Source organism: Galeopterus variegatus, unplaced genomic scaffold (genome assembly GCF_000696425.1).
Source record: "Galeopterus variegatus unplaced genomic scaffold, G_variegatus-3.0.2 Scaffold2134, whole genome shotgun sequence".
NCBI lineage: Eukaryota > Metazoa > Chordata > Mammalia > Dermoptera > Cynocephalidae > Galeopterus > Galeopterus variegatus.
Window position 1 is genome coordinate 112550 of NW_007728245.1, and position 26328 is coordinate 138877.

The 26328-nt window shown below is 39.3% G+C and overlaps 1 protein-coding gene across 14 annotated transcripts in view; it reads left to right on the plus strand.

The window, feature by feature from the left end:
• MAP4 (microtubule-associated protein 4) overlaps positions 1-26328 on the plus strand; it is a 119038-nt gene that overhangs the window by 48514 nt on the left and 44196 nt on the right. For 11 of the 14 annotated variants that reach the window (XM_008580620.1, XM_008580626.1, XM_008580630.1 and 8 more), the window contains exons 3-7: positions 4776-4898; positions 12299-12400; positions 14784-14918; positions 15496-16695; positions 17388-17510. In XM_008580620.1, the coding sequence (XP_008578842.1) occupies positions 4776-4898; positions 12299-12400; positions 14784-14918; positions 15496-16695; positions 17388-17510 (1683 nt within the window). The remainder of the gene's footprint in view (positions 1-4775; positions 4899-12298; positions 12401-14783; positions 14919-15495; positions 16696-17387; positions 17511-26328) is intronic. The other 3 variants (XM_008580619.1, XM_008580625.1, XM_008580629.1) reach the window with 3 other exon arrangements.

Genomic DNA, 26328 nt, shown 5'->3' on the forward strand with positions numbered 1-26328 from the left:
ATTAACTCTGGACAATCTAAATTTTCTTCAGGTTCCCAAGTATTGTCAGCATCTGTAAATCCCTTCCACTTGAGGAAATATTCCACCTTCCCATTCACTATATGTTGGTCCAGTACTTTTTCCACCACAAATTCTTCAGGCTCTGTCTCTTCAACTTTTTTTACTTTTTCCATTCTGTTTCCCGTTTTTTGCAATGTAGTTTTATTGGAGGCCATTTTTTTTTTTTTTTGTCTTTTTTTTGTCTTTTTCCGTGTCCGGCAACGGATCACAACCCTCAGTGCTGCCCCCGCACCGGACCGGGGACCGGCAACGGGATCGCAACCCTCGGCGTTGCTCCCGCGCCTCGCTCAGCCAGCGAGCGGGAACCGGTCTGTATGTGGGATCCGAACCCTCGGGCGGGAGCGCCACCGCGCTTCCCAAGCGGCACACCCATCCAGTGCGCCACCGGGCCGGCCCCTGGAGGCCATTTTTTATCGGAGACTTGAAGAGCTATTATTCACCACCTCCGAGTTGCTCCAGGTTGCGGGTCTGCCTATAGAACTTTTTTTAATCACCCTAAAAGTTCCCTTGAGCCCATTTAGAAAGTCAATCCTGGGCTGGCTGGGTTAGCTCACTCGGTTACAGCGTGATGCTGATAACACCAAGGTCAAGGGTTTGGATCCCCGTACTGGCCAGCTGTCAAAAAAAACCAAACCAAAACAATAAGAAAAAAACACAAAGTCAATCTCCATTCTAACCTACAGCATCAAACAACCACTGATCTGTTTCCTGTCTTTATAGATTTATCTTTTCTAGAAATTTCATATAAATGGAATCATACAATATACAGTATTTTGTGTCTTGCTTTCCTCACTTAGCTTAATGGTTTTGAGGTTCATCCATATTGTAGTATTTATCAGTTCATTCCTGTTTACAGCTGAATAATATTCCGGTGTATATATATATATTTTTTTATAAGCATTAAGTTGTTTCCAACTTTTAGCTATTATGAATAATGCTGCTGTAAACGTTCATGTGTTATTCTTTATATAGACATGTATTTTCATTTCTCTTGGGTAGATACCTAAGAGTGCAATTGCTGGGTCATATGGTAAGTCTATGTTTAACATTATAAGAAACTGTCAAAGTCCAGAAACATGTTTCCACAAGAATGCCAGGACAAACCAATGGGGAAAGAATAGTCTTTTCAATAAATAGTGCTGACACAACTTGATATCTATATGCCAAAAAATAATATACCATATTTAAAAATTACCTCAAAATGGATCATAGACCTAAATGGAAGAGGTAAAAGTATAAAACTCTTAGAAGAAAACATAGCCATTAGTCTTTGTGACCTTGGATTAGTCAATGGTTTCTTAGATATGATACCAGAAACGTAAGGGACATTATAAAAGTAATGAATTGGACTTCATCAAAATTAAAAGCTTTTGTGCTGCAAGCACACCATCAGGAAAGTCAGTTTTATGTCTCAATAATAAAAAGACAAATACTCTGATTAAAAAATGGGTAAAGAATTTAAATAGATATCTTCAAAGAAAACATACAAATAGCTGATAAACACAGGAAAAGATGCTTAACATCATTAGTCGTTAGGGAAATAGAAATCACAACCACAATGAGATATCATTTCACACTCATATCTAGGATGGCTAAAATAAAAAAGACAGACAATAACAGGTGTTGGTGAAGATTTGGAGAAATTGGAACTTCATATATTGCTGTTGTGATTGTGAAACGATACAGCCACTTTGGAAAACAGTTTGGCAGTTACTCAAAATGTTAAAAACATAAGTTGCTATATGACACAGCAGTTCTACTCTTAGGCATATGTCCAAGAGAACTGAAAACATATGTCCATACAAAAACCTGTAAATGAATGTTCATAGCAGCATAATTCACAATAGCCAAAAAGTAACAACCAAATGTCAACTGATGAATGGATAAACGGAGTGTAGTTTATATACACGATGGAATGTTATTTGGCTGTAAAAAGGAATGAAGTTCTGATACATGCTACAACATACATAAACCTTGAAAATATACTAAGCGAAAGAAGCCAGTCACAAAAAACGACATATTGGGGCCGGCCCGGTGGCGCACTGGAGAGTGCGCCGCTTGGGAGCGCGGTGGCGCTCCTGCTGAGGGTTCGGATCCCATGTGGAAACCGGTTCCCGCTCACTGGCTGAGCGTGGTGCAGGTGCAACACCGAGGGTTGTGATCCTGTTACCGGTCAGTAAAAAAGACAAAAAGGAAAAAAAAAAGACCACATTTATATAAACTATCTAGAATAGGCAAATCCATTGAAAAAGAAAGTAGATTAGTGGTTGCCAGGGGCTGAGGGGAAGTGGGAAAGGGGAATGGGTATGGGGCTTATTTTGGGGGGTGAAGAAAATGTTCTGAAATTACCTAGTAGTGATGGTTGTATAACTCTATGAATATAATAAAAACCATTGAATTCTACACTTTATAGTGGTGATCTTTTTTTTTTTTTTTGGCAGCTGTACAAGAATGAATTTTATGGTATGAATTATGTTGCAATAAAGTTGTTATGAAAAAATAAATAAAAGGAAATCAAACTGTTTTCCAAAGTAGCTGTACCATTGTGTATTCCCACCAGGAATGTAAGAGGTTTCCAGTTTCTCCACATCCTTACAAACTCCTGCTATCATCAGTCTTTTTGATTATAGCCGTTTTAATGGTTATGTAGTGGCATCTCAATGTAGTTTTTTTGTGCGTGTGTGTGACCGGTAAGGGGATCGCAACCCTTGGTTTGGTGTCGCCCGCACCATGCCCAGCCAGTGAACGCACCAGCCATCCCTATATAGGATCCGAACTCGCGGCGGGAGCGCCGCTGCGCACCCAAGCGCTGCACTCTCCCGAGTGTGCCACAGGGCTGGTCCTCAATGTAGATTTAATTTGCATTTGCCTAGACTAATGATGATGAGCTTCTTTTAAGTGCACATTTCCCATTGTGTACTTTCTTTGGTGAAATGTCTGCTGAAATATTTTACCCATTTTTAAATTGAGTTATCTCATAATTTTTTGTTGTTGTTGTTTGGCTTTTGTTTTATTTTTTTGGCAGTTGGCCAGTACAGAGATCTGAACCCTTAAGCCTGGTGTTATAACACTGCATTCTAACCAACTGAGCTAACTGACCAACCCAATTGTATAATTGTGTTGAAAGACATTCTAATCTCTTCTGCATAGAAGTTCTTTATCAGATTTTATGATTTGCAAATAATTTCTTAACATCTGTGGCTTCATTTTTCATCATCTTAATGGTATCTTTGAAAAGCAAAAGTTTTGAATTTTGATAATGTCCAATTTATCCATTTTTTTCTTTTATGGATAGTGCTTTCGGTGACATGTCTAAGAAATCTTTGCCTAATCCAAGGTCACAGATTTTTCTCCTATCTTATTTTACAGGTTTTTTAAGTTTTAACTCATATTTAGGTCTTTGATCTTTTTTGGAGTTAACTTTTACATAATTGTGTGAAGTCTAATTGTTTCTGCAACATATGTTGAAAAAAACTGTCCTTTCTCTTTTGAGTTATATTGGCACCTTTGTTGAAAACCAATTGACCAGAACTGTTTAGATTTCTTTCTGAACTCTATTCTCTTGCATTTATTTATGTGTGTGGTAAGTACCACACTGAGTTGGTACCTTTATAGTAACTTTTGAAACCAGGTAATATAAGTCCTCCAACTTTGTTTTTCTTCAAAATTGTCTGGGCTATTCTAGGTTTTTACTTTTCCATATAACTTATGGAATGAGCTTGTTGATGTCATAAAAAAATTCTACTAGGATTTTAATTGTAATTGCCTTGAATCTATTAGTCAGTTTTAAGAACTGCCATCTTGGGCCGGCCCGGTGGCGCACTGGATAGTGCGCCGCTTGGGAAGCGCGGCGGCGCTCCCGCCCGAGGGTTCGGATCACACGCACCCAAAAAAAGCTAGTAGGGAAACTTGCCAGAATTTGAACCCAGATCTGCCAAAACTCCAAAGTCAGACCATAATTGTGTCTCCCAGTGTGTAAATATCTATCAAATACTTTGTGCACATGTGTGAACATGCCAAACTTTGAATGATTTAAGTATAACCTGTATTTTAATACTTGACAAAAAAAAAAAAAGAATTGCCATCTTAACAATATTGAATCTTCCGTTCAGAACATGGTATATCTTTCCATTTACTTAGGTCTGCCTTTTTTTTGAATTCTTGTGCCCTGAAATGGTTGCTTTTGATAATTTTATCTAATTTTTTACTTTTTATTTTGTGGAAAGAAATGACCAACCTCTTCATGCGTACATAACCAGAAGTCACTCTGAAATGTGACCTCAGTAACAACCTTATCTTCTAGTACTTTGATTATTTCCTTCTCTCTTTAAATTTAAAAAAAAAAAGTTTTCTCAAAAGGCACTAGCTAGATATGATCGGATTATATTTGTGCTAGCTATAGTACTTTATAGAAATGCCACTCCAGGGCCGGCCCGGTGGCGCACTGGAGAGTGCGCCGCTTGGGAGTGTGGCGGCGCTCCCGCCGAGGGTTCGGATCCCATGTAGAGACTGGTTCCTGCTCACTGGCTGAGCGCAGTGTGGGCGCAACACCGAGGGTTGCGATCCCATTGCCGGTCCCCGGTATGGGTGCGACACCGAGGGTTGCGATCCTGTTACCGGTCAGTAAAAAAGACAAAAAGGGGGAAAAAAAATGCCACTCCAGTGAGGAGAGAACAGTGATACCTTGTGACTTTTGTTTATTTCTTTATTTTAAGGTTCTCCAACTGAATTCCTTGAAGAGAAAATGGCCTACCAGGAATATCAGAACAGCCAGAACTGGCCAGAAGATACAAACTTATGTTTCCAGCTTGAGCAAGTGGTGAATCCTATCCAGACTGGTAAGTGCAGGTTTGCTGTGACTGCTGAATATGAGCTATGATGTAAGTATGAAAAAGCCTCAACCATACTCAGATAAAACATTTTAGCCTAAATATAGCTTTTAAAGTACAACCAAGGTATAATTATTTCCTGTGAGCATTCAGTTGACCCTTTTTCTTCTCTGTTTGTCCTTTCTTCTGAGGCACTTAATGCCCTCTAGTTTTCTCCTCTCAAAATCTGTTTTGAATAAATTATCTGAAATTCATATCCATTGAAGACTAAAGGATCAGTAGTACCTTAGAAGACTAAAGGATCAGTAGTACCTTAGAACCTTAATTCTTCCAAAAGGAATTATTACAGTAATAATAGCATCATTTGATGTGTGCCTGTTTTGGTCAAGCACAGTGCTAAAGCCTTTATATACATATTATCTGTTTCTTACCTAATTCTGCCTAATATTCTAGGACCTGATCAGATTTATGATTAGCAAATATTTTCTCCCATTCTGTGGGTTGTCTTCTAACTTTCTTGATAGTATCCTTTGATGCATAAAAATTTTTAATTTTGATTAAGTCCAATTTATCTCTCTTTTCTTTTGTTGCATGCATTTGGTGTCGTATCTAAGAATCTGTTGCCAAATCCAAGTTTATCCATATGTTTTGTACTAAAAATTTTATAGTTTTAGCTCTTACATTTAGGTCTTTGATCCATTTTGAGTAAATTTTTATGTGGTGAGAGGTATGGGTCTAGATTTGTTCTTTTGCATGTGAGTATCCATTTTCCCAGCTCCATTTTTTGCAAAGACTATTCTTTCCCTATTGAGTGGTCTTGGCACCCTTGTTGAAAATCTGTTAACAATGCACACATGGTTTTGTTTCTCAAATCTTAGTTTGGATCCATTGATTTGTATGTCTGTCCTTATGCCAGTACTACACTGTCGTGATTATTGTTGCTTTGTGGCAAGTTTTGCAGTTGGGAAGTGTGTCTTCTTTGTTCTTCTTTCAAGATTGTTTTGACTATTCTGAGTCTTTTGTCATTCCTTGTGAATCTTAGATGCAGCTTGTCAATTTCTACAAGGAAGTCAGCTGGGATTCTGATAGGAATTGCATTGACTCTGTAGATCAGTTTGGGGAGTATTGCCATCTTAACAATATTAAATCTTCTGATCCATGAACATGTAATGTTTTCCCATTTATCTTTTATTTCTTTCAACAATATTTTGTAGTTGTCAGAGTGTAAGTTTTACACCTTCTTTGTTAAATTTGTTCTTAGTATTTCATTCTTTTTGATGCTGTCTGTGAAATGTAATTTTTTTTACTTTCATTTTTGAATTGTTCATTGCAAGTGTATAGAAATATAACTGAGTTTTATTTATTGATTTTATATTTTTCAACCTTGCTAAACTAATTTATTAGGTCTAATAGTTTTTTAGTGGATTCCTAATGATTTCCTATGTGCAATATCATTTCATCTGCAGGTTTAGTTTTACTTCTTCGTTTCTAATTTGGATGCCTTTTATTACTTTTTCTTGCCTAATTGCCCTGGCTAGAACCTTTAGTACAATGTTGAATAGAGGTGGTGAGAGTAGTTATCTTTGCTTTGTTCCCTATTTCTAGGGGGAAATCATCCAGTCTTTCACCATTAAGTATGATGTTAGCTGAGGATGTTTATAAATCTGTTTAAGAAAATTCCCTTCTATTTCTAATTTATTGAGTGTTTTTATTATGAAAGGATGTTGGATTTTGTCAGATAGTTTTTCTGCATCTATTGGGATGATCATATGGTTTTATTTTTTAATCTGTTGATAGGTATTGATTTTTGGATATTAAACCAACCTTGCATTCCTGGGATATATCCCACTTGGTCATAGTGTATAATTTCTTTTCTTTCTTTCTTTCTTTCTTTCTTTCTTTCTTTCTTTCTTTCTTTCTTTCTTTTTCTTTTCTTTTCTTTCTTTTGTTTCTTTCTTTTCTTTCTTTTCTTTCTGTGGCTGGCTGGTGTGGGGATCTGTGGTGTATAATTTTTGTTTGTTTGTTTTGTTTCATATTGTTTTTGGCAGCTGGCCAGTACGGGGATCTGAATCCTTGACCTTGGTGTTATAACACTGAGCTCTAACCAACTGAGCTAACTGGCTAGCCCAGTGTATAATTTTTTTATATGTTGACACACTTATGAACCTTTGTTGAGAATTTTTGAAGCCATATTTAAAGAGATAATGGTCTATAATTTTTTTTTCTTGTGATGACTTTGTCTAGGTTTGTTTATGGTAATATTGGTCTCAAAATCAATTTGGATGTGTTCTCTCCTCTTTTATTTTTTCGGAAGAGTTTAAGAAGAATGGGTTTTAATTCTTCTTTAAATATTTGATAGAATTCACTGGCCAAGCTGTCTTGCCAGGGCTTTTCTTCATGAGTAGTTTTTTTTTTTTTTTTTAAAGATGACCGGTAAGGAGATCTTAACCCTTGAGTTGGTGTTGTCAGCACCACACTCACCCAGTGAGCAAACCAGCCATCCTTATATGGGATCCGAACCCGTGGCCTTGGTGTTATCAGCACCGCACTGTCCCAAGTGAGCCACAGGCCGGCCCCTTCATGAGTAGTTTTTAATTATTAATTCAAATCAGGAAGAAGAGGAGACAGCAAAGATGACTAAAGAGGAGTGAAGTAAGAGAAAACTGAGGAAAGTTTAATGTCCTGAAAGTCAAGGGTGGTAGCCAACCACCAAAATAGCACCCAGTGATCCCTGTCTACTGGTATCCATGCCCTATGCAGTCACCTCCCATGTGGTACCAGGCTTGGTCAGTGTGATCAATCAAATAGATGTCAGAGATAATGGTATGTAATTTCTAAGATTAGGTTACACAAAACATTGCAGCTTCCATCTTGGTCAGTCTGGGTTTGCTCACCATTGGGAAAGCCAGCAGCTGTGGAGAGACACACATTGGAGGGGAACAGAAGCCTCTAGTCACCTGCAGATTCTCGGGACCCATGTGAATAAGCCGTCTTCCAGGCAGGTTCTCCAGCCCCAGTCAAGTCTTCAGATAACCACATCCCTGACCAATGGCTTAACTACAGTCTTGTGAGACCCCCCCCTAATCAGTGGAGATGGGAGAGAAATGGTTGGATTCTGGGGAACACTTTAAAGGTCAAGTCCACTGGATTTTCTGGTGGACTGGATGTGGTGTGTGAGAGGTCAAGGATGACTCCAAGGTTTGGGTCAAAAAGAAGGATAGAATGCCATTAGAGATAGGAAGACTGTGTGAGGAGTAGGTTTAGGAAACATGTTACATTTAGGCTTTATTCTATACATTAAGAGTTGGTAATTTGATTTAAAAGACCAGAAATAATTGGAGAGGTCTAGAGGGCTGTATATATACATTTGGATGTCATCAACCTGTAGATGGAGTTTTAAACTGTGAGATTGGATGAGAGGGAATGTAGATAAAGTCATCTGTCCCCCAACTGCTCAGTTCCTTGTTTTTCAGCTTTAGTGTTTGTCAAGTGAAGATATTCCTTTAGTACAATGAAAATATTCCCTCTGCTAAATGTTCCCATCCCTGACATTGTACATCTTGGGTTTTTAGAGCATAGCAGGTCTGCCACCTGGTAAGCACCTAGTAAAAAATTAATGAATAAATGACTGAACCTTGTAGAAGTCATCCATTTTTACGTGTGATTTAGCAATCCCCAATTGCTAAATGTGCAAGCCATACAGCACTTAATCTGTTTGATGCTTTAAGCATTCTGTTTTACTTCAGGGGAAGTGTGAGAGGCTGAGCAAGCAGCAGCTACCCTAAACCATGTAGAACTGGGGAGAATGAATGTTCATAATTGTTCTTGTATTCCAGCTCCCCTGTTGTTCTGAAGAAGTAGCATTCAGGCCTCCTCTATCCCCAGCAGTTTTTCAATTCTTGCTTTCTGCTTGTTCACACTCTCCATTGTGGTGGTCTCCCCTCACCCGGAAATCCCTTACAAAAAGAGGGTAGTATAGCTGCCTCAGCGCCAGAAATGAACATTCTCTCAAAACCTGGCCTTTCATCCTGCTGCCTCTGACAACTGAAGTGCCTTAATGGAGTGGTTCATTAGCCTCACCAAGGAACTAGTTAGAAATGCAGATTCTCAGGACCCAGCAATCTTTATTTGAACTGGCCTTCGGAGTAATTGAGATGTACGCTCTATTTCGAGAAGGCTTCCTTAGAAGGCAGAATTCATGCTTGGCCTGACAAGCTTTGTCTTTTTCATGTAAGAAAGCACAAAGAGTTTACTTCATGTTTTGAGTCCCTTTATGCATGCCAGCTTGTGAGTGTAGAGTTTATTCCTTGTTTCAGGATACCAGACAAGTCCCTTGCCTTTAAAATGAAGTTTTCTTCATGATGTCTACATGAGGTGAAAATTTCCTTTTTTTACCTATTTTATTTTATTTTATTTTTTTATTTTTTGATGAGAGCCAGTGTGAGTATTTAATACATTGATGAGATATGAGATAAAATACACACAAATTAATATCTTCTTTTTTTGAATTTTCAAATATTACATTTATTAAAGTTGCAAATTTTTTAAAAGGTAGTTTTCCTTAATTAAGCCTTTCAGTTTAGCTCAGAAATATGATTTCATTCATAAATCTAGTAACTTTTAGCAATCACTTTCAAAAGGGCTCATAGATAAATTATCAACTCCACTGGAGCAAACTTAAGTACCTTGAACAACCAGTCCATTTGTAAATTTACCTAAATTCCCTTAAGCATTTTAATCTGATTTACAATGTTGGTAGACTTTATTTTCTGAACTAAGAAGCAAAATCTCTCTGGTGCATAAACAACTCTCAAAAATCTAATAAATCAAAATTGTAATAGTGAATTCTCTTAAAGAGACTAATAGTGTTTACCAACTTAACCCAGTTCTCTAATAAAGTTCAACTTAAAATCACAAATGTGAAATCACTTATCAAATTACAGTATGCACGTAACCTTAAATAGTACAAATCCTTAAATGATTAATATATACAGATCATCTCAATGAATACGAAAACCATCCTTTTTCTGACCTTAGCAAAAGTATATAATTATTATTGATTTCGTTTATTTCATCTCTCTCTACTTTTTAAAAAAAATTTTTTTTATTGAATCATAATTGATTATATGTATTTTGGGGTTCAACATTCACATATGTTGATCAAATCAATATCACTAGCATATATATTGTTACAAATCGTACTTATTCTTTATGCCCCTTGTCCAATCTCTCCCTATCCCCCTCTACCTCCCCACTCCCACCTCTGATAACCCTAGATTTCTTCTCTCCTTCTGAAAGAGTAATGGTTACTCTGTTGATTTGTTGCCTAGATGATCTGTCCAAAACTGAGAGGTGTGTTCAGTTCCCCCAATATTATCATAGAGCAGATGCTGCTTCTGTCACTCTGGAATGGGCTTTGTGCAGAGAGAGATCCTCCTCTTTTCTTTGGTCTCTGCTGGTGATGCTCCTTGTGTCAATGCCCTCCAGTGGCTGGCAGACCATCTGTGTGGTGGTTGTGACATCTAGCCACTTTTGCAGCAGCCATGGTTATTGTGGTGGGCCACCCACATGGAGGTGATGTTTTTGGCATGCTCCTTGGCACTGGCAATGTGCCTGGTTGTGGGGTCCCTGGTTCCATGCCTCAGGTCCCTGGGCAGCCCCAAGGCACTGGTGGTGTAATTGGTTGGGGGGGGGGTCCCCAGAACTAATTTTTTGTCCCTTGCTTACTTCTAAAATGGGGGAACTTCTGTGGGGACCAGTACTTGAGCTGCATGGTTTAGCCAAATTGCTGCTTTGCTGCTTATTCCCTAGGGAAGGCTTTTTGTGCAGCTCAGGTTTTTTTTTCCTTTTTGTCTTTTTTCGTGACCGGCAACGGATCACAACCCTCAGTGTCGCGCCCGTACCGGACCGGGACCGGCAACGGGATTGCAACCCTCGGTGTTGCGCCCGCACCTCGCTCAACCAGTAAGCAGCCGGTCTGTATGTGGGATCCGAGCCCTCGGCAGGAGCGCCACCGCACTCCCAAGCGGCGCACTGTAGCAGTGCGCCACTGGGCCGGCCCCAAGCAGCTCAGGTTTTAATGTTTGACTTTATAGGTACTTCCAGCTCTCCAGAGACCTGGTGCACCTGGGTTGTGTAGAAACTCTGATCTGGGCCTGAGTCTTTTCATCAAACTGCACCCCATGCAATTCTATATTCCTGACCAGTCTCCTCTGAGTGGTCCTTCACTGAGAAGGTTGTGGAGATCAGCTGTCCTTGCTGTGCCCCAGCGTTCCCCTGATGGCCCGTCTCCCCCACTGCCTGCACTCCAAACACTTCACGTGGGACGGGCCATATGCTGGTCCCTTGTGATGCCTCACTGGCCTCTGAGTGGCTCCTTTTTTTCAGTTGATGTGGCTCCTCACTCCTTTGTGGGTCCATGGGATCCCTATTAGTGGTCTTGCTGGCCCGGGGGCCACAAAGGCCCTCTTCTCTCCTGCTAACTCCAAGTAACTCCATCCGTAGGGCACAGCTGTGGTTTTTTGCTGACTCTTGTTCTGTGCGCTCAGTAGCTTCAGCCTTAAAGCAGCTGCAGCCCAAAATGGTCGGAAGGGTTTTTTCTTTCTCTCATCGTGGCTTCTCCTACCTTCATGTACTCTTTAGGTCTCTCCTCTTCCCCTGAGCCCTATTGGCCCCAGCTTGGCTGTTGTTGCTTTTTAATAGTTGTAAATTGGTTGATTTGTGGAAGAGAGTGACACTGGGGACCATCTATTCCACCATCTTGACTGGAAGCCTCTTTTTTTATTTAAAAAAATTTTTTTTATTGTTCTGGCTCTGGCTGTCCTTTTTTTTTTTTTTTTTTTTTTTTTTTTTTTTTTTTTTTTTTTTTTTAAAAAAAAGATGACTGGTAAGGGGATCTTAACCCTTGACTTGGTGTTGTCAGCACCACGCTCAGCCAGTGAGCGAACCGGCCATCCCTATGTGGGATCTGAACCCGGGGCCTTGGTGCTATCAGCACCGCACTCTACCGAGTGAGCCACGGGCCGGCCCATGGCTGTCCTTTTTTTAAAAAAATAAATTAAAATGAATGTCTATTATGTAAATATAAATTGCAATTCTACTTTTCTCTATACTTTGACCTCTTAGTACAGTATGTTATAGAGTTGAGCATTAGTTGTCCTTTTAGTTTTATACATTTGTTGGCTGTCCAATTTAGATAAATCTTAGAGAGTAAGGGATTACATATTATTAACTCACAACAAATGAATTAGGGAATATTTATTGATTTCTTACCATGAGGAGTCACATATGATCTCAACTTACTATTCACAACACACATTTAACTAATTGTATTCAGAGGATAATAAGAAATGTTAATATTTCTAGTTGCATTTACTGGGAATGAGTTTTGGATTCCTTCTTTATTCTAGATCCCTTTAAGATGCACCATGAGGACGGCCTGGCAGATTTGCTCTTTCTCTCTGGTAGAACAACATTTACAGGACAAAATGATCCCCTGAAAGACAATTATGGTATGGCTCGTTCAACTGGATTTATTCTACAGGGAAGGGATAATAATTTTTTCTTTTACCCATTTTAGGTTCATTGCCTGGAGCCTCTGTAACAGAAGACAGATTAACAAGAGAAAAACAAACTGAAGTTTAACATGTATATTTCACATATACATGGGAGGTATCCAGGGAATGAGTAATTCTCAAAGAGGTGGCTTTAGAACCCCATCTTAAGTAGCATCTTCAACAAAGAACAATAAATTTTTATTAGAAGTGATGAAGATAAAGGAAAAGGACTTTGAGTCTCCAGAAGTGGCAAATTGCAGGAAGCAAATAAATGGTAGATGAAGGCTAGTTAGAACAGTTTGTTATGTAGATTCCTGTGGTGCCATCTCCAGGCTAAGGTTCTAAAGTTGTCTACAGTGATCAACCGTTGTTTTCCCTGACAGAGAATGGAGGATAGACACCCTTGAAATTTTACATCAAACTTTAGGCAAATAGGTGGAGGTCAGAGAGCTTTTCTTGTATCTGCTTCTCAGTTGACTTCAACTCAAAATAATCCTGATGACAAAGTGGCATATTTTAGGGTGGGAAATTCTGGTCTCATACAATTCTTTAACTCCAAACAACCAGTGTGGATTTTCACCATCACCCTTGAAGTTAACCACTAGGCAAAGTCAGATTTAGGGGCTCCAGCTGTAACAAGGTCCCATCTAGATTAAAGGAGAGAATTCACAGTTGTTCATTTCAGGGACTGCTGACCTCCTCCCATAGGACCTGAGTCCTGTAACCTAGGGCCAAATTCTGTGTCTTCATTTTACTAGCTCATGGCCTTGCGCAAGTTACTTTCCCCCTAAACTTTGGTTTCTTTATCTATAAAATGGAGCCAGCACTAGTTTGTACCTTAAAGATGTGGTGGTAGTAAAATAAAATTATGCAGAACACTTAGCTTAGTGTCTGGTACATAGTACACATTGAACAGATCTTAGTTATTAATAAATAGTGGTATCCCCATTCCTGGTATTATATAACTATCAACATGAATGGGGCCAGGGTACCCATCATCAATGAGTTCCACATCAAACAGTGTTTACAATTTTATATTTGTAAAGATCCTGGCTGATGATATGTCTCATTTGTGCTTTTCTTTGGACTGAAGATCTCTTAGAAGAAAGATGTTAAATGAGTAGACTGTTAATGTTATCCATCTGGTCTCCTAATACTTTGATGGCTTTTACTTCTGTTCTTTCAGCTCACTAGGTACTGAGACATCTAGTTGCTTTGACTTCTTTCTTTACAGCAATTTTCTTCTCTTCTATCCTCCCTCTGCTTTCCCCCAGTGTAAACTCCTGTCACTTCGTATCTAGACCACCCCAGTAGTCTCCTACTCAGCCTTCCTGCTCCCTTTCTGATACGTTCTGAATATACCTGCTATATTAATCATCTTGAGTCACTGTTCTATATTCATTTTCTCATTTTAATGATTAAGACCTTAAAAGACACCCTATCTTTTTTCTCTTCAATTCTATATTTCTCTGTCTGGCTTTCAGGTTCCTTTTTACATTGTTTGTTCTAATCCTGTTTTTCCTCTCTGATATGCAAGATCTATTTGAATCAAACTGATCACATAGTCCAAGAAACATTCTCATGCTGCTGGCATCTTGATGCTTTTTTTTTGCACAGTATTCTCTCCTTGAACTGGACTACCTTCTCTATTTCTGCTTTTACTTCTCCTCTGAAGCCTTCTGTGTTTATTCTAGTCTTTGTGGTTGTTTTTGAACTCCTGTAGCACTTAGTTCATAGTATATAGTATGCATTATTTGATATATGGGTATCTTGCCTGTAGCTAAATTGTGATAATCTCCATGGCAGGGACCATGTGATATTAAATTTCCTACTATTTCTGGCATAGGACAGCATAATAATAATAATCTTTGAGTAGCTTTTAATAATTTACAAAGCATTTTTATTTTTTTAATTTTCTTTTACAAAGCATTTTTATAAAATTGTCTTCTAATGGTGGAAAGAGAGATGTTAATCTCATTTTACAGATGAAAAAATTAAAGTTACAATTCCTTACTATACACTATGTTACATTGGTTGTGGTGTTGGAGCCAGAGTTCAATCTTTGGTATTTTGAATCTTTATAATACCCTATAGCAGGTAGCCAATAAATGATGATTAATAGCACTACCAGGATGTCATGATACTAAATACCTGTTAACAATCAGGCAAAACCTGAAGAATGTCAGTGGTATGTCCTTTAAAACTTTTGTGCTTTGTTTTTTATTGGTCCTTAGTCTGTGTTTTCATGGCAATGTATGAAGCTGATTTTAAATATCAAATGCCTTTTTTCCCCCTGTGTTGATCAAAGTTCAAAAATGTGTTTGTGTTTCAATATTAGGTATGTCTCCCTGTGACACGTTTGCTCCCACAGCTGTTATACCTCAGGGGTGGTCTGTGGAATCCCCAAACACTTCACACTCAGGATCCTTTGTTTCCCCAGAGGTCATTACAGAACCTCCACAGCTAACAGCAGGTACATTATTTGAAACCCCTTTTATCAATAAATGGTTACAGTATCGATAATCAATATAAAACATCAGATGTATTTTTTTAGCAGCTTACAGGAAATATAGATAAAAATTTCAGCACTGTTACCAGTATTTTTAAGCTTATATTAGTGATATTACAGCTGGAGGAATTAAATTATAGTTGAAATATAACACTTGGGGTTAATGAGCAAAGAAAATTCCTTTTTAATTCAATACAGATTTAGCATTCTGGGGGGTTTTCTTAATATGAAGGATGACTGAGCAACTGTCCCACAGGATCCCTTTCTAATACTAATTATGAACCCATATTAATTTTTAAACCTGTTTTCTGTCTCCTTTACCTCTTATCTTTCACTACTTGTTCTCCTAGTATCTTATTCTTCTAAGTGTTAGGACCATCAAAGAGTAGGAAGAATTTATTAACTCAACAGCTTCTTAGTTATGTTTAGGGTCTTAGGGTCAAAAGAGCCAAATACACCTGTGCCCTAAGAAAGTAAGTTTTGAATGCAGAGCTTTGAGTGGACAGTAATGAGTCCTAAATTTCCAACTTATTTCCCTTAGAGCTAACCAAGGAGTTAGAAATGGCATCAGCAGAAGAGAGGTCACCAACAGAAGCATTTGAAATAATGATGGGACTGAAGACTACTGACATGGCACCATCTAGAGAAACAGAAATGGCCCTGGCCAAGGATATGGCACCGACCACAGAAACAGAGATGGTATTGGCTAAAGATATGGAACTACCCACCAAATCAGATGTTGCACTGGCCAAGGATGACATGCAACCATCCATTGAATCAGATATAGCCCTAGTCAAGGACATGGTACTACCCATAGAAACAAAAGTGGCCCCAGTTAAGGATGTTGTATGGCCCACAGAAACCGATGTGTCTTCAGCCAAGGATATAACACTTTTCAAAGAAACTGAGAGGGCACCACCTATAAAAATGGATTTTGTCCCACCTGAAGGCATGGTACCACCCAAAGAAAGAGAGATAGCCACAGCCAAGGGTATGGTATCACTCTCAGAAATAGAGGTGGCACTGGCTAAAGACATGGTATCATCTACAGAAATATCAGCCGAGGAGGTGGCCTTATCCTCAGAAACAGAGATGGCCCTGGCCAGGAAAATGGGACTGCCCCTAGAAACCAAGGTGGTCCTGACCAAGGATGTAGCATTGCCCCTAGAAACAGAGGTGGCCCCAGTCAAGGACATGGCTCTACCCCCAGAAACAGAAATGGTCCTGAGTAAGGATGTGGCTCTGCCTCCAGAAACAGAGGTAGCCCCAGTAAAGGACATGGCTCAACTCTCAGAAGCAGAAATGGCCCTTGGCAAGGATGTCACTACACCCCCAGAAACAGAGGTGGACCTGATCAAGGATGTGGCTCAATTCCCAGAAACAGAAATGGCCCTCAGCAAAGATGTGGCTTCACCCCCAGAAACAGAGGTAACCCTGATCAAGGATGTGCCTCTGCCTCTAGAAACAGAGGTGGCCCTGGTTAAGGACCTGGCTCCATACCCAGGAACAGAGGTAGCCCTGGCTAAGGATGTGGCTCTGCCCCCTGGATCAGAGGTAGCCCTGGCTAACAATGTGAGTCCAGCCAAGGATGTTGCACCACTCTCAGGAACAAAGGTGGCACCAGTTCCATTTAAAGACATGGAAATTGCACAGATACAGGAAGGAATGAGTGAGGATTCGAAGTCAGAATCTCTCCAAGATGAGAGGCAGTCAGCTGCACCTACTTTCATGATTTCACCAGGTATGGGCTTGTGCTTATTGTCAGGTCTTTCTGTCTACCAGGGTATAGTCTCCAGAAGACTAAAAGACAAACATCTTGTCAGGTAAAATAAAGATATAGTGTACTTTGCAAGTCTATTTATGCTCCTACTCTCCCAGCCAACTCTTTCTGACCTTTACCCTCCTCCTACCTCCAACACCTTGTCGATCCTCAATTCTCTGCTGATCTTTCTGCTTTTCTTATAGATAATTGAAGCAATAAAATACAACATCCCCAAACTTCTACTGTCTTACCTATCCAACTACTTGTATCTGTATCCATAGAATCTGCCTTCTTTCCTATTTTTAAAAATAAACTGTTCCTGTTCCTAAATAAGGCCAACTTCTGTTGTTTTACACTAGATCTCATCTCCTCTTTCCTACTTAACTTTATTGCCCCAGCTATTCTCCCCTTTTTTTCCTTCTTACCAATTTAATCCCCTTTCCATTGGATCCTTCCCACAGACTTACAAATATTTGTTACTTTTCCCATCTTAAAAAAAAAATCCTCCCAACTCCACCTTCCTTCCACCTTCCAGCTACCACTCCACTTCTGTGCTGCTCCTTATAGGAGAATTCCTCAAAAACTATTCCCCATCTCCAATTTTGACAGGTGGAAAAATAGCTGAAATAGTGCTTCTCTGAAATTTGTGTGGTTTTTACTATTACCTTTAGAACCAGTCACAGCTGTGAGCCAAAAGTACAACTTGCCAACAGACAAAGATTCTCTGTTAGAAAAACTGGAACAAAAGGAACCATTCATCAGTCCACCTCCTGAACTTTCTTCAGAGACTTTAGGTAAGTTAAAACAAAATGGACTCTTGGAAACAATTTAAACTGGGAGCAACAAACAGAGTGATGATGCTAGACACTGTCCCTGGTTTCCTGGTTGTATGGTAATATTCAGCAGTGTAGTTTATGAAGTCAATTTTCTCTTAATTTTCACCTTGTTTAGACAGAAAATCAGCTTGTTACATACTAGTATTTAAAAATTACCCCTACATCAACTTAGAATACCTAAATGTTGATCTAATTCAGCTGTTCACTATTCTTTTCTGTGTGATCTTAGGCAAATTACTTGTCTATATCTCAGTTTACTCAGCTATAAGATTAATAAATTGGTCAAATGTTCTGTAAAGCCTTGCTAGTTACAGTGTTGGCCCGAGAGCATCTGCATTGTCTAGGAGCTCGTTAGAAATGCAGGATCTTGGGCTCCACCTCAGACCTTCAGAATCATAATATGAATTTTAACAAGATCCCCAGATAATTCCTATATACATAAAACTTTGAAAGGAACTGTTCTAAGATACTTTCCAATTTAAAAAGTTCGATTGTTCGGGCCGGCCGGGTGGCGCATTGCTACAGTGCACCACTTGGGAGCGCGGTGGCGCTCCCGCTGAGGGTTCAGATCCCACATACAGACCGGTTCCCGCTCACTGGCTGGGCGAGGTGTGGGGGCAACGCCGAGGGTTGCGATCCCATTGCTGGTCCCGGTCTGGTACGGGCGCGACACTGAGGGTTGTGATCCGTTGCCGGACACGAAAAAAGACAAAAAGGAAACAACAACAACAACAACAACAAAAAAAAAAAAAAAAAAGTTCGATTGTTCAATGAACATTAAGATTACATGTTTTTTATGATAAGCCAGAAGACTATGCATGTGATTATCAACTTGATGATTTTCTGTTTACTTTTCTACACTTAGAATCCCTATTGCTTTGCACACTGTCTAGCACCAAGTAGGAGCTAAATAAAGGTCTGGTTTTTTTTTAAAGTTATTTTACTGACTTTATCAGTAAAGATTTATCAAGTGCTTGTTGTGTAGAAAATATACTATGCTAAGGCACATGGGTATTTAAGTCCTGTTCCTTGCCCTTGAGTTATTATAACCTGGATGGAAAGAGTAGTTCCTGAGCATGAACTCTTAAACCAAAGATTTACATAATAATTGAATAAAATTCTATAGGAGATGGTACCAAATTACTGATTAATTGCCAAATTGAATACAAGGGTTCTTCACAATGTTTGTGGAAAAATAGCATTAAAAGGTAATACAAATCTTTCCATGAACTTTTTGAAGTACCCTCATATTGTAAATACTGTGGGGTTCTGCAGTCCAGCAATTTATTGAGAGAAGCAGTAAGTTACCTGAGATATTTTTTTAAAAGGATAGGATTTAGAGGGCATTGGAGGGGTAAGGACAAAACGAAAGATACTATTTAAGTATTTTAATATGCTTTGAAATCAGTTCATTGAGTCTGATTTGACAGGAGCTTTCATAGACCTACTCTTAATGAGACTCTTTCCAGGTTCTTGGATCCATATTGTATTGATTTGGAGACAGGAGGTTAGACCAGAAAACTTCCTGAAACTTGTCCAAGAGTGCTCGTCCTAATTGTTGAAATTCATTAACCTGCTTAACATTACATTTCTCTGTCTTTGGGGAAGTATATTTAGGAACAGAACATTGAAATCTAACACATTTGTCTTTTAAAGTAGGATGCTCTGGTTCTAGAATGATAAGAATGCTTCTCTGGACAAAATACTAATTCTATACATATATATATATATATATATTATTTTTTTTTTTTTAAAGTAGCGTAAGTCTGGCTTTCTGGTCCAGTTTCCAGAATCAATCTGGTTAGTTTGACAAGTATTAGTATAATATTGGTGACAGACTCTTAGAATTGTAAATTCTTTCTAAAATCATGTATAATTAATTCAATCAATCAATAAATGTCACCAAAAAGAGATAAGCACTAGGAGCTTGCCATTTTGTTGAGAATTGGGACTTATGTACCTATTAAAAATAATAATAAATATGAATCAGATGAGATTTATAGGTAGTAAGTGCTTAGTATAAAGGTTAGAAGATTTGAAATATTTCAGATGTTTTGTAAATATGTTTGTAAAAAAATCTTTACCTGAGATGATGATCTTTGTTAAATATTTGCTAACCCCAGTGAAGGGTGAGAAATGTTTTGGAAAAAACTGTTTTCCTAAACAAATTAGTAAGTGGATTGGTGAAAATAGAATACTGAAATGAGTCGCAGAATGGACTTTTTTTTAAAAAAAGAAGCAATACAAAGAGTTTTTTGTTTGGAATTTTAGCCAACTTCATGTATTGCAGGTACTCTTCCCACACAAGCCAAACAAGTTTGCAGACCCAGTGACCACAGGTCAGTCCGACCCAAACCTGCCAGGGTCCCTCCTGAGCTGCTGGGAGGCTCTCCTTCACAGAAGACTTTTGATCCCAGGCTGGGCCCCTGCTCTTTGTCTGAATTGTGTTGGGTCTCTGGTTCATCTTCCTGTGGTGAGCCTGGGAACCAAAGGAAAAGTATTCATGCTGACTTTCTTGAACCCCAGAGGAATCATGGTAGGGAGGCCTGGGATATAGAAAGCATACCAATGATGATGAAGAAAAAGAAGAGGAAACCAAAGCAAAAGAGATATTGTCAACCACGGGCTGGGGGACCTTGGGATGATGACAATGCAAATGAGCCTAAAGGTCATCCCTTTGCAGCTGACCCACAAAAATCAGGAGCTCTCCCGAGCCAGCCTACCACTATGGGCATGGACTGTGGACTTGTATCCAGAGGAAGCTTGAAAAAGGAATGTGTAGCTGACTCCAGAGCAGCCCAACTGGTAACTGATAACATAGTCTCAGAGGGTCTCAGAATTACTTTGTGTTATTCAGAAGAACCCACCAAAACTGCAGTAAATTCTCAGCCCAAGGTAAGAGTAGAGGAAGAGGGCAAAGGTAACAAGTCAGTACCAGAGAGTCAAGGTAAGAAATTGCTGCAGCAGGATGAATACAAAGCACAGCCTGAACCCCACCTGAAGACTCCTGTGGATAAAAGCCAGACAGTAGGCCCTCTCAATCTGAAAGGAACCCTGACAGAAGTTTCTACACACAAAGTGGAAACTTCTTTGGAAATCAGACCCACAGAGGGTTGTGTTCCTATCTTGGACCGGGAGGTTATGGGTGAAGTTTCAAAACCCACAGCAGCAAAAGAACTGCCTAATTTGACACCCACTTTGACAGCAAGTAGTCCATTAGCAAATAGTCTAAGAGAAGGGAATGATGAAAGTAAAATGACTCAGCTGCAGAATGTCACACAGAAAGAGTTTCCTGAAGAATCTGAAGACATTAAAGAACTAAAAAGGGAAACTTTTCCCAAGCAAAGACAAGACTTTGCTTCTGAGCAGCTGCAGGACCAGGTGTTAGTTCAGGTCCCTGGGCTAGAGAGCGAACCATTCAAGAGAATGTCAGGTGATGGCAAAAGCAGGAAGGGAAGAGGAAGTTCTGGGAAAGTGAGAGCAAGTTCTGGGAAGGTAAGAGCAGAATCAGAGTCGCCGTTTCTTCTGGACAGCCAGAAACATGGAAGGGCTGTTCTTGGGCCATGTGAGCCAGTCCCTAAAACCAAAGGAATGACTACCGAGGGTAAGAGTGAGGAGATGGGGCCAGATTCTTCAAAGCAACTGGAGACCATGGCTGACCTCACCGAGGCAGTGGTGATGGGGGAGCCTAAGGAGATGACTCACTCTAGAGTGGCAAGCACCTTGATTCCTTTAGAAAATGGGTCAGGCATGACTCAGAATTCTGGTGCTAGGACAGAAAGAGGAGCCATAGTCAAAGATATGGGTGTCAGTAACCAGAGCAAGGAAGGAAAGTGTCCTTGGATGGATCAGGAGGTAGCACCCTGGATTTCTGAAAAGCCTAAAAAGAGAGGCAATGAAAGCAAAAACAAAAAGTTAAGAAATAATTATTCCACACAGCCTGCTAGAATGGAGGGCAAGGAAGAAATCTTCAACCCCCCTTTTGTAGGGAAGGATAGAGATGATGGTAATAGTCCCAATAAAAACAAGGAATTAGGGCTAATTTTCCCCAAAATGCATGATCCTTTGTTCTCGCATACATCAGATACATCCACAGTGGAAGTAGTTGTCAGAAAGGGTAGAAATGTTGAGTTTGGGGTCCCTTGGGGGAACAAAACAAACACAGTCAAGGATTCTGCTATTATTGAACCAGCTGCCAAGGTGACAGATGGGAGCTGCCAAGACCAAATCTGGGTGGCAGGATTTGTTCCTTTAGTACTGTCTGAGGAGGGTAAGGCAGATGCAGCCAAGGGACACACTGCAGTGGCTGACAAACCAAATAAAAGGAGTAATGATGGAAAAAATAAAAAGGTTAAAAATAGTTTTCCCAAGAAGTGCATTCTGGAGAGTAAGATAGATTCAACAAAAATACATGTTCCCATGGAAACCACAGGGGACCACAGAATTGAAGGAATGGGCTATGTGGATGAAAATAGAAATATTACATTTACCTGTCCCAGAACACCATCAGGGCTGATGAATATGTCAGCTTCTCTAGAAGCTCTGCAATCAGCAGCTTGTGAAATACCACCCATTCCTACTCCTCAAGTAGTAAAGGAAGGTGATTCCTTTCCAGACACCTTGGTAAAAAGTGGTGAAGAGAAAGCCCCAGCCCAGATTTCCAAATTACTAGTGGTAGATCACTGTAAGGAAGTTGGAGTCCCAGGTCAAGAAAAACCCAAGACTGCCTCTATTCAGGAATCAGCAGCCTGTGAAAAACCAACCATTCCTACTCTTCAGGTAATAAAGGAGGGTGGTTTCTTTCCAGACACCTTAGCAAACGGTGGGCAAGAGACAGCCTCAGCCCCTATTTCCAAATTACTAATAGTAGATCACTGCAAGAAAGATGGGGTCCCAGGTCAAGAAAGACCCAAGGCTCCCCATGCTGAAAAGCCCTCTACAGGCACAGGAGGAGTTGCCCTAACTTTAACAGCAGCCATAGAAGCAGTTAACAGTCTTGGAGATCACTGCCTCAAGAATAAAGGCAAGCTTGCTGATCCCATGAAAAATGAAGCAGGGATAGATGAAGGGCATGTGGTAAGAGAATCTGAGTCAGTGCACAGTGGTGCATCTGAACATTCAGAGAAAATCACAGAGCTAGCAAAGGGGCACCTTCTTCCTGGAGTGCCAGGAGAAGACCAGAGCCTACCAGGAGAGGTCAGAGTCCTGGAAGTATATTCAGATAGGGCTTGTTTCCCAGCATATCCAGTGAACAAAGAGAAAGAGACTGAGGAAGGTTCTGCTCCAGTTCAAATTCCTGACTTAATGGGAGAGAAAGCACAAAATCTTAGTTTTTGTGAGGACCAAAATACTGAAGACAGAGATTCCAAGGGCCCAGATAATTTGGATAAGGAGATGGATATGACTTTCTTACCTCCAAAAACTGAAAAGGATAAATTGAAAGAAATTAGTCTGGCTTGTAAAATCTCAGAATTGGAATGTGTTTCCTTGCCAGAACCAGAACCTAAGTCAGATTTCCTATATGGCAAAGTTGAAGCTCCTCCTTCAGGGGTAGATAAGTTAGTAATAACTGCCTCCAGGGGTCTTCAGTGCTCAGAACCCAAAGATGAGATCTTGGAGGTACCTCAGAAAATGACAGAAAAATCTGAACCAAAGACACTAGGAGACAGGAAGAAGGAAGATAAAAGCAGAGTGGCAGAACCAATGAAAGGCTACATGAGACCCACCAAGTCTCGAGGACTTACTCCAGTTTTGCCAAAATCCACAATCCAGGAACGAGAGAGAGCCAAGCCGCTGAAGTCCAGTGGTATGAACCTGCCAGGGGGAATTGTGTGTGCTGTGGCTTTTGAGTCAGCATCAAAAAGGCAAAGAGCTTGTGCCCTGGTTCCATCCAGACTCTAATCATCCTTGTTAATCATGGCTTTGTTGGCATGAAAACTTACAACTGCTACTTACGTGTTTACTGCAGCCAAGGCATGCCTCATGTCCAGTTTGAGTAGGCTGGTGACTTGGTTGCATGCCTTTTTACCCAGCACTGAACCTTGATTTTTAGGGGAAGTTGAATTTCAAACAATGAATTATTTAGCAGAAGGCCTATCATCATCCACTATTTTTAATTTTTTTAAAATTGTGCCTCTTATGCATAAAGTTTACGGCTAAATTTTAATCATTATTTGGTGTATAAGGATTCACAGGAGGAAAGAAAATATTTCATGTGGGCTGGCCAGTTAGCTCAGTTGGTTAGTGTGGTGTTATAACACCAAGGTCAAGGGTTCAGATCCCCTTACCAGCCAGCTGCCCCTCCCCCCCCCCAAAAAAAAAACAACAGTAAAATATGTCATGTCTACTTATGTGCATGGCATTTTTTTTTTCCAATATATATGTAACCTGTACTGGTGGGACTAAATATCCAAATTGCTTTTAGATTAAATAGAAATGCTCTGCCTCCTTATGAGGAAATGATAGGCTTAGACCACCATTAGTAGCCACAGACTTTGTTTTTCTCATAGTGGGAAATGATCTCTCAGTGATGCAGCCACATTCTTTAAGCAGTTTGTTGCTTATAACCATTGGCCTATAGTTGCCTGTGGGTTAGAGTTTGGGGTGTAGTTTATGTCCATGAAACATAGTCTATACAATTTGCCCATGTTGGATTCCTCATAATTTTGCCTTTTTGGATCTAATCAGTCAAATAAGTGCTATGAGATTGAGAAGATGACTCTTTTAAGATTTGGAAATGTTAGCCTTTTTTCCCCCCAGAAAAGTAAATATTTAATTGTGACTTTCCTGAGCTTAACTTTCAAAAAATGTTTCCTTGCCTTTGAGGTTTTTCACAGCCTACAAATGACACTATTTCTTAATCACTGTTTTCCAGCTTGCATGATGCAGTTACTAACACCAAAAATAAAAAAACACCAGGTGGTCTTAGTAGCCAGTCAGGCTTTTGAAGAGGCTTTATCATGGGATTGGGTTCTGCATGGTACGGACTTGTTCTTTTGGATAAAGCTTGTGTTGTGCATGAATTTGTACTCAGTAGGGAATACCTGCTGTGTGAGTAAAGAATGTTTATTTGCCTAAGATGTTCTTATTTTTTCTGTTTTTATCTTCCTTGTATTAGCTACCCTGCTATCAAGGCAGAAAATGAAATAATATGTACAGGGCTTTCCAGCATTCATTAAGATCTCCAGCATTCTATTCAGTTCTTTAGTTTTGGTTTCTAGACCAGTTCTTTAGTGTCAGAAATGATCCAAAGGATAACGTGTAAATTTTGTGACAGTCTTGTCATCTCTTTTTGCTCAGTATTTCCAAAGAAATGCAAAAAGAGGATTTGTTCTTGAGGAAGCAATGTAGGTACTTTAGAACTTTTGGGGCTTTGTCTTGGTTAGGCCAGGCTCAGAGACTGCGTTACGAGTGTCCTTGAAGAGTGGCTGGGGGGACCACAATGGATTTTGGACAAAATTTATTGTTTTTTCTCTAAATTCTATCATACATTTTCCCTAAAAATAACCTATACTTTTTTAAATAGTTAAAAAAAAAATTTTTTTTTTTTTTACCAATTTTTGAATAGGTTAATGCATTCACATGGTACAAAGGAATATGCAGTAAAATGTAAGTCTGCCTCCCTCCATTAACTCTTCTAATTTCTCTCCAAAAGCAACCATTGTTAACAATATCTTACAAACTTAATAATTGTTAAAGAGATCTTTATAAATTGGTACAAAGAAAGGGGCTTCATTCTTTTTTAATAGCTGTATAGTATTTCATTGTATAGGTATACCCTAATATATTATATCACTTTATTGATGGCATTTAGGTATTTTCCAATTTTTTCTACTAGAAACAAGGTGCATAAACTGTCCCTGTATTTACAGAATGTCATACTCATGTAAGTACATCTGTATAATAAAAAAGGGCTCCAGAGTACAATCTCTGGTTTGAAGAATATGGATTTGTAATTCAGATAGGCATTGCCAAATTGCTTCCCATAGGGCCACAGAGATGTTCCAGGGTTACACTCCCACCCTCAGCATAGATGAGTACCTTTTTCCCTGCATTTTCTCCACTAGTGTGATTTATTTATTTATTTAGTTAGTTAGTTAGTTAGTTATGGTTATATGAGCTGATCTAATAGGTGAAAATTTATTTCTTGGCATAGATTTATTTTGTGTTTTATTTAATGACTTCTTTGCGTATCATCAATTTATAAAACCGTCCCCACTCTGAGTTTCTTTTTTTCTGTTAATTTTTAATTTTTTACATTTTAAATCTTTGATCAATCTAAAATTTGCTTATTTGTTTATGGGGTTTTTTTTGTTTGTTTTTCTTGTATGTTTTGTTTATATGATGTGAAGTAGGGTTACTTTGTTGTCACACTATCATTCATATAATGTCTCCCAATGAAATGTCACCTTTGTCCTGCTCTAAATTCCTGTATGTATTTGGCTTATTTCTGGACTTTCTTTTCTATTAAGGTGTCAGTAACATAATGTGGCTTAATAATATATTTTAATATCTAATAGGGCTAGACCCACCCCTTGCCTTATTGCTTTTTTTCAGAATTGTCCTGACTATTCTTGCTTGGTTGCTGTTACATATGAACTTGAGAATTGGCTTATATAGTTTTGTAAAAGAAAAATATTCAGTCAATATTTTCCTTGGAATCACTGTTTCTAGATTATCATAGAGTCTTGTATGTTGAGTTTCTCTATGCAGCCATTTAGTATGCTTTTCACATGTTCAAGTGCTGGTCTATCACCTGTATTTTGATGTCTTCTTC